Source organism: Ovis canadensis, chromosome 4 (assembly GCF_042477335.2).
Source record: "Ovis canadensis isolate MfBH-ARS-UI-01 breed Bighorn chromosome 4, ARS-UI_OviCan_v2, whole genome shotgun sequence".
In the NCBI taxonomy this organism is placed as follows: domain Eukaryota; kingdom Metazoa; phylum Chordata; class Mammalia; order Artiodactyla; family Bovidae; genus Ovis; species Ovis canadensis.
The window spans coordinates 27,229,818-27,248,184 of NC_091248.1; the positions used below are offsets into that span (position 1 = coordinate 27,229,818).

Below are 18,367 nucleotides of genomic sequence, written 5' to 3' on the forward strand. Positions count from 1 at the left end.
CTTGGATAACACTGTCTCCATCAAGAGTTAATAAGCTAAGACAGTATTCTGTAGATACAATGACTGAATGTGGATGACTGTCCACTCCCCTCCAGTACCAACTCCTGCGCTTTTGTTTTGTAAGTTTATTATTTAGCTTTTTGCTTGAGTTTTATTTACCTGAAATTTAACACACACGTACACAAACATACACACACAGAGACACAAGATCTAATTTGTGCTTCCGCAGCATTGTTGGTCTTTGATCCCAATACTTTATTAGATATTACATTATTGCTCCACTGACTATACTGCCCCATCTGTCATTCCAGATGCTTTCTGGAAGTAGGTTTGTTTCTAGGCTGTACGTTCTTTCTCATACTCTATTTTAAAAATTGAAGTTTAGTCGATTTTCAATATTGGATAAATTTCAGGCGCACAACATAGTGATTCACAATTTTTAACGGTTACACTCTATAGTTGTTAGAAATATTGTCCATAATCCCTGTGCTGTGCGATATATCTTTGTAGCTTATTTATTTTATACATCACATCATAGTTTGTACCTCTTAATTTCCTACCCTCTACTCCCTTGCCTCTACCCTCTTCTCTCTTCCCACTGGTAACCACTGGTTTGTTCTCTGTATCTGTGAGTCTGTTTCTGTTTTATTTTATTTATTGACTTGTTTATTAGATTCCACACATAAGTGATAACATATTATATATATGTACACACACACACACAGTCACTACATGTCCTTTATTCATTCTTTTGTTGTTGGACACTTAGGTTGCTTCCATGAATTGGCTACTGTAAACAGTGCTGCTATGAACATTGCTAAGTCACCTCAGTCATGTCTGACTCTCTGCGACCCCAGAGACGGCAGCCCACCAGACTCTCCCGTCCCTAGGATTCTCCAGGCAAGAACACTGGAGTGGGTTGCCATTTCTTTTCCCAATGCTATGAGCATTAGAATGCATGTATCTTTTCAAATTAGTGTTTTCATTTTCTTTGGATATATACTCACGAGTGGAATTACTGGATCATATGGCAGCTCTATTTTTGCTTTTGTGAGGAACCTCCATACTGTTTTCCATAGTGTCTGCACCAATTTACATTCCCATAAACGGTATGGACCTAACAGAAGCAGAAGATATTAAGAAGAGGTGGCAAGAATACACAGAAGAACTGTACAAAAAAGATCTTCACGACCCAGATAATCACGATGGTGTGATCACTCACCTAGAGCCAGACATTCTGGAATGTGAAGTCAAGTGGGCCTTAGGAAGCATCACTACGAACAAAGCTAGTGGAGGTGATGGAATTCCAGTTAAGCTATTTCAAATCCTGAAAGATGATGCTGTGAAAGTGGTGCACTCAATATGCCAGCAAATTTGGAAAACTCAGCAGTGGCCACAGGACTGGAAAAGGTCAGTTTTCATTCCAATCCCAAAGAAAGGCAATCCCAAAGAATGCTCAAACTACCACACAATTGCTCTCATCTCACACTCTAGTAAAGTGATGCTTAAAATTCTCCAAGCCAGGCTTCAGCAATATGTAAACCGTGAACTTCCTGATGTTCAAGCTGGTTTTAGAAAAGGCAGAGGAACCAGAGATCAAATTGCCAACATCTGCTGGATCATGGAAAAAGCTAGAGAGTTCCAGAAAAACATCTATTTCTGCTTTATTGACTATGCCAAAGCCTTTGACTGTGTGGATCACAATAAACTGTGAAAAATTCTGAAAGAGATGGGCATACCAGACCACGTGACCTGCCTCTTGAGAAACCTGTATGCAGGTCAGGAAGCAACAGTTAGAACTGGACATGGAACAACAGACTGGTTCCAAATAGGACAAGGAGTACGTCAAGGCTGTATATTGTCACCCTGCTTGTTTAACTTATATGCAGAGCATATCATGAGAAACGCTGGGCTAGAGGAAGCACAGCTAGAATCAAGACTGATGGGAGAAATATCAACCTCAGATATGCAGATAACACCACACTTATGGCAGAAAGTGAAGAGGAACTAAAGAGCCTCTTGATGAAATGAAAAAGGAGAGTGAGAAAGCTGGCTTAAAGCTCAACATTCAGAAAACTAAGATCATGGCATCTGGTCCCATCACCTCATGGCAATAGATGGGGAAACAGTGGAAACAGTGGCTGACTTTATTTTTCTGGGCTCCAAAATCACTGCAGATAGTGATTGCAGCCATAAAATTAAAAGACGCTTATGCCTTGGAAGGAAAGTTGTGACCAACCTAGACAGAATATTAAAAAGCAGAGACATTACTTTGCCAACAAAGGTCCATCTAGTCAAGGCTATGGTTTTTCCAGTGGTCATGTATGGATGTGAGAGTTGGAGTATAAAGAAAGCTGAGCGCCAAAGAATTGATGCTTTTGAACTGTGGTGTTGGAGAAGACTCTTGAGAGTCCCTTAGACAACAAGGAGATCCAACCAGTCCATCCCAAAGGAGATCAGTTCTGGGTGTTCATTGGAAGGACTGATGCTGAAGCTGAAACTCCAATACTTTGGCCACCTGATGTAAAGAGCTGACTCATTTGAAAAGACCCTGATGCTGGGGAAGATTGAGGGCAGGAGAAGAAGGGGATGACAGGATGAGATGGTTGGATGGCATCACTGACTCAATGGACATGGGTTGGGGAGGACTTCGGGAGTTGGTGATGGACAGGGAGGCCTGGCATGCTGTGGTTCATGGGGTTACAAAGAATCGGACACAACTGAGCGACTGAACTGAACTAAAGTGGTATTAATTATAGTTTGCTTGAATAGCTGGTAGGATAAATACACCCCTTTCATCATCTCTTCTTTCCTTCTTCTTCTTCTTTTTTTTTTTTTACAAAATTGATTTGTTCATTACTTTTTGAAAAATTATGTAAAAAATATTTGAATTACACTGAAATTATAGGTTAATTCAGGGAGAATTGCCATCTTTTACACTATTGAATCTTTCTATTAGTGAACATAGCAGCACTTTACATCTAAGTCCTGTGCCTTCAGTAAAGTTTTTATCATATTCTCCAGAGTCATCTTGTTTATATCCTAAAAAGTAAACAAGAAAAACATAAGCAACCTGATGAAAAAGGGGCAGAGACTATGAATAGGCAATTCATATAAGTGAAAATCTTGTTGCCTGTAGACATATGAGAAAACACTACTGCTAACAAGGGGAATGCAAATTTAATCAAAATACCATTTCATACTGTCTAATTGGCAGACAGTAAACCATGTGATGGTATCAAGTGTTGGAAATGATGTTGAACCTTTAAACTCTACTGATGGACATATAAATTGATATAACACTGAAGAGTATAATATGGTTGGAAATGTTCATATGCTATTACTACTAATTCAGTTTCTCTCTATAAAGAAACTCCTGCATGATTTAAAAGATATTTGTTATTATAAAATGCTAAAACAACTTAAGTGTCTTTAGTAGTGAAATGGCTAAACTGTAGTTTAATTACACAATATAAATCTGTTCAGCAGTTGAAATGAAAAAAACAAAAATCAGTTCTCTGCTCAAAAACATAACATGGCTGACAAAAGAGGTTGCAAAAGTGAGTACCACTTATATGGTTTTTAGGAAAACAAAATAAAAGTGTTTTATGTTGTTTATGGATACGTATGTGAGTAATGGGCTTTCCAGGTGGCTCAGTGGTAAAGAATTCACCTGCCAAAGCAGGAGACAAGGGTTCGATCTCTGATCCAGGAAGATTCCCTAGAAAAGGAAAGGGCAACCCACTCCAGTATTCTTGTCTGGGAAGTCCCATAGATAGAGGAGCCTGGTGGGCTGCAGTCCATGGGGTTGCAAAGAGTCAGACATGACTGAGCACGTGTGCCCACACACACACATACACACACCCGCGCGCAAATAATAAAAGAACAAAAATCTACAAAGGAATGACAAAAGTCAGCTTTAGAATAGTAACTTCTGAGGTGAAAGAAGGGGAGGGAAGAAAGGAGAAAAGGGCTAGGTTTGGTTTTTTTTTTTTTCTGTAAAATCCTTTCTTAGAAAAAAGAAAACCAAAGCAAATATAGCAAAGATTAGTATCTGTCAAATATGGATAGAGGTATATAGATATCTATTATATTTTCTGAGATTTTCTGTAGTTTTAAGTTCTTTCATAATTTTTTTTAAGAAAGCTTAGATTTAGCACTGATGTAAAAATAGATATTTAGATGTCGTAACACAGTAGATTTCTAACCTAACTCCATTTTACATATGTAAACATAAAATACTTTTGAATTGTAAATAAACATGGAAATTTCCAGGAATAGAGCTAGGCAGCAAATCAAGGCAAAACTAAACCAAGATTTCTTTTCTCGTTTGAAACACCATTCATTATGGCAATGACAGGTGTGGTATTTGAGTTGCGGTACAAACCCCTGTGTCAATTCAACGATAGAGTTGCTGGGAGTCTACATATGGATTCAAACAAATAAACGTTTCATGAGGTCATCTAGGATAGTCAATAACTTATTAAAATTTATACCACATCATTGTAATGTATATTATTTTTAACAATCATAACTATATTTATGATTATCAGAAGCTACTTTTATTTTGCCTTTACATGTTAGCTAGGTACTAGATTTATTTTTAAAAGATTACGTATGAAAGTGGATGATGTATATTATTTATGAATTTCATTGTGGGATAGAAAAGGCACGTCTCAGAGGGTTGCGAAGCACTGGTCTGGCCTCAACTTCCATCTCCCCACTTACATACAAAAGTTTATTAAAAAAAAAACAAAAACTCAGCAAGAAATCAAGTCCGTCAGGAGAAGGAGGGAGGCGGGCGCCGGCTTAGGGTTGGAGTAAAGACGTGGCTTCGCGGAGTCTGGGAAGATGGAGCAGTGGCGGTTTCTGCGGGAACCGGGGACCGAGGCCTGGCCCCACTCGCACGGAGTTTCGGAGGTGGTAGAACTTGGCCGGGAAGGTGGGTTCTTTGGAAAGCGTGCTTCTGAGGGCCAACTCATGGCCTGTAGAAAGCAGCAGAGCCCAGCAGAGGGAGCCATACGATGATGGACCACAGGTGATCAGCCAAGTCAACAAATGGGTCCTTGGAGGTAGTTTAATTTTACTTGGAAAAAAGGAAATGTGAGGTCTCATAACTAGGATTCACATAATTGATTCCGTCTGTTGAAGGGTGATGAAAGGAGCCTATCATGCAGTATGGGAAAGCAGAAAAACTTTAATTTTCACGGACACTGTGTCCCTCCTGGGGACCGTGTCCCTGCTTTCCTGGCTTCAGGGGCATCAGAGTGCCATTCCTGTGGCCAGTGTCCTCTCTGTGCCGCCCTTACCCTATGTCCCCTCTGCATCTTATTCTCAGCGCACACAAATCTGTTCTTCTTTGCCTACCGATGAAGTCTAAAAAGTCCTGGTTCTTTATAAAGCAATGCAAATTAAAAATTTTCTCTGTCTCATTTGCTACCATTTCAGACTAGTTCTGGAGTCTATCTTGCATAAATCAGAAAGGTCATGAAGGTCTTTCTCTCATTAGAAGTTACTTTACCCCAGAAATAACTTACTGTTCTTCCCTAAAATGAAAATTGCTACAAATTTTGTGGGGCTATAGTTTACAGAAATATAAAGAAAACTTTTCAAGAAACAGACTGTGTTCCTACATGAAAAGACTCTATATTGTAAGAATATCAATTTTTCCTAAGTTGGTAAGAACACCACAATAACTTCCACGTGAATTAAATGTTAAATGTTTTAAAATATATACAAATTAAATTGTAATTAATCTGGCTAACGTTGAAACCTCTGAGAGGAGTAGGGCATTCTAATACCAAAATCAAAAACAAATGCACAAAAAAAATACAACGGGATTTTTTGATACCATTTTTTACTTCCAAAATTGCAAAAAATTTTTAATTATGTATCTACATACTAGGTGAGTAAAACAGCACTCATTCACCAATGAGAGATGGTTCAGTTCAGATCAGTCACTCAGTCATGTGACCCCATGGACGGCAGCACGCCAGGCTTCCCTGCCTATCACCAACTCCCGGAGATTATTCAAGCTCCTGTCGATCAAGTCACTCTTTAAATAGCTCAGATGTTTCAGCTTAATGATTCCATTTGGGAGGAATTTATGTATGGATGTGAGAGTTGGACTGTGAAGAAGGCTGAGTGCCAAAGAATTGATGCTTTTGAACTGTGGTGTTGGAGAAGACTCTTGAGAGTCCCTTGGACTTCAAGGAGATCCAACCAGTCCATTCTAAAGGAGATCAGCCCTAGGATTTCTTTGGAAGGAATGATGCTAAAGCTGAAACTCCAGTACTTTGGCCACCTCATGCAAAGAATTGACTCATTGGAAAAGATTCTGATGCTGGGAGGGATTGGGGGCAGGAGGAGAAGGGGACGACAGAGGATGAGATGGCTGGATGGCATCACGGACTCGATGGACGTGAGTCTGAGTGAACTCTGGGAGTTGGTGATGGACAGGGAGGCCTGGCGTGCTGCGATTCATGGGGTCGCAGAGTCAGACACGACTGAGCGACTGAACTGAACTGAACTGATGCTAAGGAAATAATCTTAAAATTTACATATAAATTTATCAATTGTAGTATTAGTCATAATATCAAAACTTTGGAAAAAAGTCTCTACATCTAACAGTAGGGTAAACTGACTCTGTGGAATATTATGTCATTATTTTAAAATAATATTTTAAATGATAACATAACAATATGAAATGCTTTATAATAGTAAATAAAAAGCAGTGTTTGTTTAAAAATATTGAAATTTATCTAAACTAATTGTTAATTAGGGAAACATAACATTCAAACAAAATGAGGTATCACTATGTACTCCCATGCTGCTGCTGCTGCTACTGCTAAGTCGCTTCAGTCGTGTCTGACTCTGCTAAGTCGCTTCAGTCATGTCTGACTCTGTGCGACCCCAGAGACAACAGCCCACCAGGCTCCCCCATCCCTGGAATTCTCTAGGCAAGAATACTGGAGTGGATTGCCATTTCCTACTGGCTAAAATTAAACAGATTGAAAACCCCTAATGTTGGTGAGAACCCTCACACATGGCTTATGGGAGTGCAGACTGGTACAATACCTATTTTAAAACATCTAATGATATTGGGGGGATGCCATGGAGGAGGGCATGGCAACCCACTCTAATATTCTTGCCTGGAGAATCCCATGGACAGAGAAGCCTCGCGGGTTACAGAGTCAGACATGACTGAGCAACTGAGCACGCACACAGACACAACACACAGTATATATTATGTTATGCTGTGGGCTTCCCAGGTGGGGCCGTGCTAAAGAATCTGCCTGCCAGTGCTGGAGACGTAAGGACATGGGTTTGATTCCTGTGTCAGGAAGATCCCCTGGAGAAGGAAATGGCAACCCATTCCAGTATTCTTGCCTGGAAAGTCCCATGGATAGAGGAGCCTGGTGGGCTACAGTCCACGAGCCACAGAGTCACAAAGAGTCAGACAGGACTGACTGAGGGACTGGGCATACACACAAACACACAGGGCGTGTTATATATTATGGGTGGAATTGTGTCCCCTGTTTGGCCCCCTAAAAAGAAGATATGCTGAAGTCCTCATCTCTGGCAGGTCAGTGTGTGACCTTGTTTGGATACGGGGTTGTTGCCGATGTAATTCATTAAGATGAGTGGAGCAGCACGGGCCCTTGTTGCAGTACAATTGGTGTCTCTGTAAGAAGACTGGTGTCTCTGTAAGAAGACAGCCTTGTGAAGACACAGAGAGGACCACGTGAATATGGCAGCGGCCCCTGGAGGGTACATTCACAAGCTGAGGCACACCAAGGATTGCTAGCCATCACCAGAAGCTCAGAGCGAGGCACGAGACAGAGTCCCCCTTTAAACTCTCTCAGAAATAGCCACCTTTACCGACTCTTCAATTGCACTTCTGATCTCTAGACTCGTGTACAAATTTCTGTTGTTTGTAGCCACCTAGTTTGTGGCATTTGATTGGCAGCTCTAGGAAGCCAGTACACATTTTCACATTAAAGATGTATATATTTTTACATCCCCAAGAATTTATGTTTATGGTCTCTAATTTCTTGAATAAATCACAAAATTTTAAATAGAAGTAGTCAAATCATTCTACTTTATGTGTAGTTCCTGAAAAAGTTCACTCAAAGACACAATTCAAATATAAAAACAAGGCTCTCCGATTCAGGAAAACAAACCATGCAGTGTATCTAGTTGTAGCAAGAGGTCAAGGATCCATTGTAAATGTCCAAATGCATTAAAAAATAAAGGATGTGGTTTGTTCCAAGTTGGCCTGTAAATTTCACCCTGACCCTCTGATTCCCTTTCTTACTGGAAATTCTCCAGTGTCTGAAGTGACCCTGCACCGGCTTCTGGGAAGACATTCATTTCATTTCACTCTAGGGCACAGAAAGGCTGACCAGAAAGCTCTGACCCAGAGCTGCTCCAGGGTGGAATCCTGATGAACACGGATGGCAGATCTTCATGAGGGACCATCTTTGCTTATAATTCTGCTGTCTGAAGTTAGGAGCAGAAACAGTCTCAGGCTTTACAGAACAATGCGCTTTCAGAAACCTCACTAGGGGGTGGATTTTGTATTAGACAGCAGGCAAGCTGGTAGGAGTATCCCCTTTCTTAAATGTGTTCCATATGGTCAGAGGATGCCGTGAAAAACGGCATAAAGGAGCAACACATGGAGAACAGATTTTTTAAATTAACAAAATGCAACATGACTTCTCTGTTGCTTTCAAGTTTCCAAATATCCAAAGACAGCAAAGCAAACAAAAAATTGTAAAGAAATTAATGAGGTAGAATGGCACAGTGGTGAGAGATTATGAAGCCAGGCTGTCTGCTTTCAAACTTCTGTTCTATTGCTTCTTAGCCTGGAATAGGTATTAGCCTAAGTACAACTTTCTTCATCTGTAAAACTGGGATAAAAATGCACCTCCTGCGAAGAGTTGCTAGGGAGATTCCATGAGGAATATGAAAAGCATTTAGCCCAGAATGTTGTACATGGCAAGTGCTTAATAAATATTAGTTGCTACCTTAATAATAATAATGATACAAGTCTTCCCAGATTTATCCTTGAAGTGACTGTAAACATTTCCAATAAAACTGATTATAGAGTAGATCCCCAGGTCATTTAGCTTACCCCAATTAAACTAGGATGAGAAGGAAAATTTCAGTTTCTCAGATTGATCATTCTAGTACTTAACTTTCCAATCAGAAAAAAATAAAATTTACTCATTTTCCTGGTCTGTTAAATAAGTGATTGGATTAAGTAATTTCTAAGGAGATTTCCAAGCACTCATAATTTGTATTTCTAAATAGCCGTTGTCGATGATAAATTGCACGTTAACAGTCTTTCTTTTTTTTTCGATGCGTGTTTTATTTTCCCAGCTTCTATTATTTTCCTTTCAAAATGTGGCCTTTAGTCTAGTTTGGTCATTAGAGTATTTATTTTTGCTCCAGTTGCGTTCCAAAGGAGCCTCATAGAATTCAGCAGCTTGATGTTGTCAGTGTTCAGTCAGAAGACTGAACTTCTATACCACTAAAGTTCCCTTGTACCAAGTTTTCAGGTTTAGCTGCTTGGGAAGAAAAAAAAATGACATGATGTTTAAGAAATCTCATCAAGAAATTGATGACTTTTAAAGCCACACATATAACATATAAGCCTCAAAGATTGTGATGTAACCTTTATTTATTTATTTTTTAGTACTTGCTATTTTAGATAAAAGCTAGATAAAAGATAAAATAGATAAAAGCTATTTGGTTATCAGAATCACTTTGTATTTGCCAATCCACCTAGGAGTAGGAACTAGAACTCAACCGGCAATGCTGCAGCGCACAGTCCCAATCTCCCATCACCCCATATATTTACTGCTTGCCCAGAAGGTGGCACTGTCGTTTCAAAGCAGTGGCTCCCATGGGGTCCAGAAATGGAAAAATGGGTAGTCGGAAGCAGCGAGAAAAGGCCTGTTTAATGAGCCTTGTGAGTAATGGAAAAATATGTTTAAATAATTGTCTGCTTCAACCTCCCTTTCTAGGGGCGAACGTGAACATGAAGACCAACAACCAGGATGAGGAGACGCCCTTGCACACGGCTGCCCACTTCGGCCTCCCGGAGCTGGTGGCCTTCTACGTGGAGCACGGGGCCATCGTGGACAGTGTGAACGCCCACATGGAGACCCCGCTGGCCATCGCAACCTACTGGGCCCTCCGCTTCAAAGAGCAGGAGTACAGCCGGGATCATCACCTCATCTGCCGCATGCTGCTGGACTACAAGGCGGAGGTCAACGCCCGGGATGACGACTTTAAATCTCCGCTCCACAAGGCGGCCTGGAACTGCGACCACGTGCTCATGCACATGATGCTGGAGGCTGGCGCAGAGGCCAACCTCATGGACATCAACGGCTGCGCGGCCATCCAGTACGTGCTGAAGGTCACCTCCGTGCGGCCCGCCGCGCAGCCTGAGATCTGCTACCAGCTGCTGCTGAACCACGGGGCTGCTCGCATATACCCTCCACAGTTCCATAAGGTGAGGCTGCCGCGTGGGGAGCTGGGCCGATGGGCAGCAGGGTAATGGGGACTCAGAGCGTGGCTCAGTCTGAAATCGCCAAGTCACTCAAGCCTGTTGGAGGCCTGGCTAACTGCCTCTGACCTTCAATCTGAACTTCCATTTGTTATATACCCCTAGCTATCTCAGCCTAGTCCACGTTTGTTTGAAATCTGGGCTGAGAGCAGAAAAAGAGCAAGAATAGCAGGTAATTCTCCATGGCTTGTGTGAACACCAGTGAACTGGTAGTGGCTTCCTGGGGGACTGAATGAACAAGATCAGAAGGATACTGATCGTCTGCAGAAGCAACGAATGGCGCCACATGTGCAAGAGCGTCTCTTCCGCAGATGTCTGCTCTATAGATGACAGAGCCTGCTTTGGAACTGGTTTGAATATATGAAAGGGCAGCTCAGTTTTCTAGTTTAATGAAAACTAACATTTATTAAGAATTAATAATATTTATTATAGAAAAATTATGTTTATTAAGCACACATATAAATCATCTTACATTTCTTAATTTAATTCATTTAATTCTGTAATAATCTGATAAGGTAGATTATATTATTATACCTATTCTATAAAGGAGGAAGCTCAGGCACAGAATAGTTAAGCAATTTGTCTGATCTCACACAGTGGCGCTGTAGGTATTCTACCTTAGTTCACTTGGTGCTAGTGTTTAATTTTGTAATATACTACACAACCTTTATTTTAATAGTATTTATTGATAATTTCTAATGGGCTGCTGCTGCTGCTAAGTCGCTTCAGTCATGTCCGACTCTGTGCGGCCCCATAGACCGCAGCCCACCAGGCTCCCCCGTCCCTGGGATTCTCCAGGCAAGACCACTGGAGTGGGTTGCCATTTCCTTCTCCAGTGCAGGAAAGTGAAAAGTGAAAGCGAAGTCACGCAGTCATGTCCGACTCTTGGTGACCCCATGGACTGCAGCCCACCAGGCTCCTCTGTCCATGGGATTTTCCAGGCAAGAGTGCTGGAGTGGGGTGCCATTGCCTTCTCTGTCTAATGGGCTAGTAGGGACCAAATATTAACAATACTGGCAAGACTAACACATGGTCACTACTCTTAGTTAGCTTAGGATCTAGCTGGAGAGACAAACACATAAAGAGGTAACTTTAATATTTCATGGTAAATGACAAAATAGAGGAGTGAAGGGTTCTATAGCGCATGGGAGAGAGTTTAGCATTAAGTTGATGATGGTGCTTAATTTGGAAACCAAAATGCCCTTCACCTAAAATAAATTGAATGATAACGTACCTAGGACCCCACTCATCTAAAAGAATTAACAGGCTGCAGAGGAGTTTTATGTGCTCACGAATGCAGGGTCACAGAAAGCTAGCTGACAGAAGTTTTACCAAATTCACAGCCAGCTTCTACCTCCTACCTCGGTAAAATGTCTGAAGTCCTGCAGTAGGAAGGTTAGTTGGAAGAGAAGTCCCACTAAAGAAATTTAGGGGAGGTGCACTCAGCACGTTCCATACAGTCGACCCACAGACATCCCAGCGCAGATGTGATGAGTTTGATGATTCCTGAGATCTCAGGAAGGAATTTTCTTTTGGTTGTCGGTGTTTCAATGGAGGACTTTTTTTTTCTTTAATATTGTATGTAATTCCCATAATGTCCTGGAACTTTATCAAACTTTTATAGAGAATTCCAAGAGGTTGTGGCTCAGCTGGTAAAACAATCTGCCTGCAATGTGGGAGACCTGGGTTCAATCCTTGGGTTGGGAAGATTCCCCTGGAGAAGGGAAAAGCTACCCACTCCAGTAATCTGGCCTGGAGAATTCCATGGACTGTAGAGTCCATGGGGGTCACAAAGAGTTGAACACGACTAATCGACTTTGACTTTCACCTTCCAAAAGATTATGGTGATTAGAAATAAGATAATAAATAATGTTACAATAATATCCTTTGTTGAGTTCTAGATAGGCTTTATACAGATTATTTACTTTTATTTTTATAATAACCTCTGAGGTAAGCATTGATATTATCCTCACTTAAAAGGTGATGGAATTCAGATACTTTTCTAAAGTCACACACAGTAAGTGGTCAAGCTCATTTATTTATTTTTTTTTACTGAACTGTGTATTTCCTTTTAAAAAATTATGTTTTTATTGGAGTATAGTTGGTTTATAATGTGTTAGTTTCTGCTGTATAGCAGAGTGAATCAGATATATCCATTATAGGTACTCAAGATTCCCTGAGTACCTATTATGTGCCAGGAACTGTTCCAGGAGATGGAGACAGAGCCATGAATTAAACAAGGGCCTTCATGGAAGTTACTGTCTAGTGGAAGGTAGGGAAAAACAAAACAGCAGATGAAATAAATACACTCTGCTATGTTAGGTGCTGTGGAGACAGTAAAGCAAGGTAAATAAAATAAGAGACTGTGGGGTTTCTTCGGTTTACGTATGTGCTATTTTACAAAGGCTGATTAGAGAAAATGAGAATGTGAAGAAGCAAGTCATGTGGATACCTGGCGGTGGGCGGAGGTGGGAGGGGAGCATTCTAGGCATAAGAAAGCAGGTGCAAAGATTCTGAGGTAAGAGAGGACTAAACATGTTTAAGGAAGCCAGAGTGCCTGAAGTGGGGTGAGAAAGAGGAAGGAGAAGTCGGAGGGGCATATGAGAAGGTGGTTTGCAGACCATTTATATGGCCTTGTAGGGTGTGCTGATGGGCTTTCCAGGTGGTGCTAGTGGTAAAGAACCCACCTGGCAATGCATGAGACATCAGAGAGAGACCTGGGCTCCATCACTGGGTCAGGAAGATCCCCTGGAAGAGAGCGTGGGAACCCACTCCAGTATTCTTGCCTGAAGGATCCAGTGGACAGAGGAGCCTGGCGGGCTACAGTCCATGGGGTCATAAAGAGTTGGACCTGACAGAAGTGACTTAGCAAGCATGTACTGGTTGAATATAGGTGGCATTTCAAATAAGATGAGGGCTAAGTTGCCACTGGGCTAGACAACTAGTCTAGTTTTACTGGGGACCTCAACAAGAGTTATTTTGGTGGGACATTGGTGAAAAAAGGTTAATCAAAGTGGATTCAAAGGAAAAAGGGATAAATGGAAGTGAAACCAGTGAAGAATTGGAGGCATTTTCTTAAAATGGAAGCGTAGCTGGAAGGGAATGATGGTTCATATGTTTGTTGACTGATGGGAATGTTCTAGGAAAGGGAGAAAAACGTCTTGCAGGCAATTACTTGAGCACCATCTTGATTTGGAGACAGAAGATGGGGTCTAAGGCCCAAATGGAGGTGTTGTTCTTGGCACAGTTCATCCATCATAGTAGAAGGGAAAGCAGTGCCTATGTACCCAGATGTGGGGATGTCGGTAGATATGTTAATAAGAGTTTGTACAAGTTCTATTAAAATTGCTTCTGTTTTCTCAATGAAGAATGAGAAGTGGATGGAGACGAGGTCTGAAGGCTTAAGGCAAAGGTGAGGGTGTGAGATGTTTATCATGGGGAGCAAATGGACTTGGGAAATATAGTAGGGTTGCTGGTTGGCTCAAGCCTGTTAAAGGTTAATAGTCATGTGTTTGATTCAGAATGAGGTCTGTCTGACTCCTGAGCCTAAGCCCTTAGATTTAGCAGTTTCCACTGTGTTTTCTGTTATTACCCAGGAAGTGTAATTAAACCTGAAGGATCACAACACAAGAGGAGACCTAAAGAGGTCATTATATTTAATTCTCAAGACCTTAGGGATAACTAGTGCTCTTATTGTGTTTGCAAATCTCCATGAAGGCAGATTCTACAGCATTCCCTTCCTTGGGTATCTCGTGGATTTTGGACCCCTACCCCTACTCCAGCATCCCTTCCTTTTTTTTGGTAAATCATATAAACTAATCCTTTACTTCTTATTCCTGACCTAGAATAACTCATATGTATCCTAGTAAATTTTTACATCTTTGTGAAATCAACCTTGAATATATTCACTGGAAGAACTGATGCTGAAGCTGAAGCTCCAATACTTTGGCCACCTGATACAAGAGCTGACTTATTGGAAAAGAGCCTGATGCTGGGGAAGATTGAGGGCAGGAGGAGAAGGGGGCAACAGAGGATGAGATGGTTGGATGGTATTGCCGACTCGATGGACATGAACTTGGGCACACTCTGAGAGATAGTGAAGGGCAGGGAAGCCTGGTGTGCTACAGTCCATGGGGTTGCAAAGAGACACGACTTAGTGACTGAATAATCAGTTTGTACCTAAAGCTTCCCTTTCCCCACATCAAGGTTTGTATTTCTCCCAAGTTTTTAGCTATTACTTATTTTTGCCTCTGGATCTTGGTCAAGGTGTGTCTGAAAATATCAAGAATTAGAACAATGCTTAACCCTTATATTTTCTTTATAAAATTTGAGGAAAGACTGCTGCCTAAATGGCCTGGAAAAATATTCATAACATCTACTGCTGAAGGCACCTGGTTGGCCTCAGTTGTTAATTCTCACCTTCCTTGAAATTTCCTCATTGACCAATGGGCTTTGGAATGAAAAAATACTTTTTTATGATAAGTTTTGATGCCAGCACCTTAGAAATAAAGTCAGTTGGTCATATTCTATGATAAACTGAACAGCTTTTATTTAAAGTACAGTGATCCATAATTTTTGGCTATGAATATCTACTTCTTAGTTGGCACCCATTTTCTGGATCATACACACTGGTATCTAGATTTGGCTAAAACAGTCTAACCCTAACTCAGCATTTTAAACTACATATGGAAGCCGCTGTGCTGCTGCTGCTGCTAAGTCGCTTCAGTCGTGTCCGACTCTGCGCGACTCCATAGACGGCAGCCCACCAGGCTCCCCCATCCCTGGGATCCTCCAGGCAAGAACACTGGAGTGGGTCACCATTTCCTTCTCCAGTGCAGGAAAGTGAAAAGTGAAAGTGAAGTCATGTCTGACTCCTAGCGACCCCACGGACTGCAGCCTACCAGGCTCCTCTGTCCATGGGATTTTCCAGACAAGAGTACTGGAGTGGGTTGCCATTGCCTTCTCCACTTATGAAAGGGTTCCTAATTAAAATTTTTACCTCTGCTTTGTGACTCATGACTAGTGAAATTCATTCTAGACTTTGCCATGCTATGCATATCAGGAATAAAGAAGCATAGAATTGGGGGGGGAGGGGCGTCAGATAAATCTGTGACTGCCACTCACCTAAGAGTGTGATTTTGAATGAATATCTTACTTCTGGAGCCTCAGTTTCTTCCCCTGTGAAATGGATATGCTCTATGCCTTGGCAGTAATATGCAGACTGATTCCTTCACTAGCAAGTAATGAACCGTACGCATAGTACATCACAAATATGCTCAGAGCCCAGAAGATGGTGCCAAACATATTTGTATTTTTTTCTGGAGTCAATTTCGGTTCTTACAAGGTCCCACCCCCAATTCCTCACGCCAACCTTCATTCTGCATCTATAAATATCTTTCCCTTGGACTACCTCCATTTTTTAATCTCCACCCACATCTCACTCTTCATAGTGGGACTTCGAGAAGACCAAAAAAAAAAAAAAAAAATCAGTCTCTTTCTAATATGACTCATTTCATAAAGCATAATTTTGTGTATATTTATGCTCTAAGGCCATCTTCCTTCCAGGGAAGAGGATGGAGAGAGACCGAGGGCATGGAGGTGCCAGAGAGACATACCTTGCCACTTTATCCATGAATAATTTTATCCTTCTCCTAAGGTTGTTTTAAGAATGAAACACAGTAATATTTTAAAAGTGTTTATCATTTCTGGTCATGTGTGTGTGCTAAGTTGCTTCAGTCATGTCCGACTCTTGCAACCCCGTGGACTGTAGCCCATCAGGCTCCTCTGTCCATAAGACTCTCCAGTTAAGAATACTGGAGTGGGTTGCCAGGCAACCATTAAATAAATAGTAACTGTATCTGCTGTTACCATTATTTATCTGTTGAGCAGTAGAATCAGTTACCCCACACCTGGTTTGCCCACAGCGGTTTCCCAGGAGAGACAAGGTTTGAGAATGCCTAGAGACTAAATGTTGAGTTTTATTCTGAAATCCCTTGCTGGGTGACTGTGGATAAAACAGATCTCTGCAAAAGTAAGTTGTTGAGTTGCTAAGTCATGTCTGACTTGCTGTGACCCAGTGGACTGCAGCATGCCATGCTTCCCTGACCTTTACCATCTCCCCAAGTTTGCTCAAAATAATGTCCACTGAGTTGGTGATGCCATCCAACCATCTCATCCTCTGTCCCCCCTTCTCTTCTTGCCTTCAATCTTGCCCAGTATCAGAGTCTTTTCCAATGAGTCGGCTCTTCACGTCAGGTGGCCAAAGTATTTAAGGTTCAGCTTCAACATCAGTCCTTCCAATGAATATTCAGGGTTGATTTCCTTTAGGACTGACGGGTTTGATCTCCTAACTGTCCAAGGGACTCTCAAGAGTCTTCTCCAGCACCAATGTTCAAAAAGCATCAAAAGTAAGTAAAAGATCTTTGTCTCATTTCCGGGTAAGAATCTCATTAGGGGTTGAGTTGCTGCTTCCCATCCCCCCAGGAGCGTGGTGCTGGTGGGGTGGAGCCACAGGCAACTCCAGATGGTGGAGGGAGAACCTGGTCCCAAAGGATTGCTTCTTCCTGGCTCACAGATGGAGGGAAGTGGCTTCTGAAAGGTTTCCTGCGGGGCTGCTGATCTGGAGAACAGCAATGGTCAAGCTAGAAACACACCCGCCTCCCCTTCCAAAGATGTACCCAAGGGGTCATCGTGTCTTCCTCTTCAATTTTAGAGTCAAAGTGGTCTTCACCAATTAGGAAAGGTCTTTAAAATTTCCAACCTCAAACAATTGCTGCTTCAAAAACAAAAAGACCTTCTGCCAGATTCCTAAAGATTTCTTTCAGTTACTGCCAGACTTTCTTGGCTAGACCTCTGGTGTAAGAGAATGAAAGCACTTCCTTCTGGGATTGGAGATCACCAGCATTTCGATTTTAGAAAGAAATCCTATCAGAAGGTTGCCCGTGGAGGAAGGGAATGTGACTATACTGAAAGTCCTAAAATTGAGATGTTGCCTTCTGGGATTCCCCCCTCGGCTTGTGGTGCAGAAAGGACTGGTAGCTATCCGGATCTGCCTATGGCTCTGGACAGTAGAACATCCCTCTCCTCGACATGTAACTTCTTGAGGCTGGTAAGACAATTACAATGACAAACTGTATTGAAACTGAAGTTAATGCTTTTTAAAAAAGTGCCAGACTAGAGGGGACAGGTCTTTAAATGGAGTTTCTGTTCTCCCACAAGAAATCTTCCAAATGTGAAGAAGATCTTAAGTCCTGTTCACAAAGGCAATTTTCTGAGAGATAACAGCAAGGGAAGTAGGAAGAGGGGCTTAGTAACTAACTGTGGGTATAAGTTCTCATTTGGCCGCGTGATTTTGAAATCCCTTAATCTTTCAGAACCAAGAGAAAACAAAGATTAAAAATACTAGCTTTCCAGGAATGTCTGAGCAGTGAGTAAGGCATGTAGACCATTGAGGCTGGTAGGTGCTCAACAAAATTTCTTCCTTTCCTTTTCCTCCCAAAATGTACTCTTGGTCCATTGTAGGAGTCTTTCCTACCAGCCTTACTTTAGCAGCTTCACTCACCTGTAGAATAATATAAAATTACATGTTCCAGGGAACACTCTATGTGGTTGCCATCTGATTCAGTTCTCTTTTGCTCCTCTGAGTTCCTCTAATTTGGCCATATGCTAAAGAGATTTAAGGATTCAGTTGGCTACTGGTAGATGGTTGGTATTTTAAATGTTTTTGTTGCTACCCGATAGACTGAATAAGAGAACTGGCCCCTTTCCAAAGGAAAACGAAAGAAAAACTAT

General features: G+C 41.6%; 1 protein-coding gene across 1 annotated transcript in view; it reads left to right on the forward strand.

Annotated features, from left to right (window-relative positions):
* The window catches only part of ASB4 (ankyrin repeat and SOCS box containing 4), an 86,029-nt gene that overhangs the window by 52,219 nt on the left and 15,443 nt on the right, over positions 1-18,367 (forward strand). Inside the window, exon 3 of the mRNA XM_069587465.1 lies at positions 10,032-10,522. Within this exon, the coding sequence (XP_069443566.1) occupies positions 10,032-10,522 (491 nt within the window). The remainder of the gene's footprint in view (positions 1-10,031; positions 10,523-18,367) is intronic.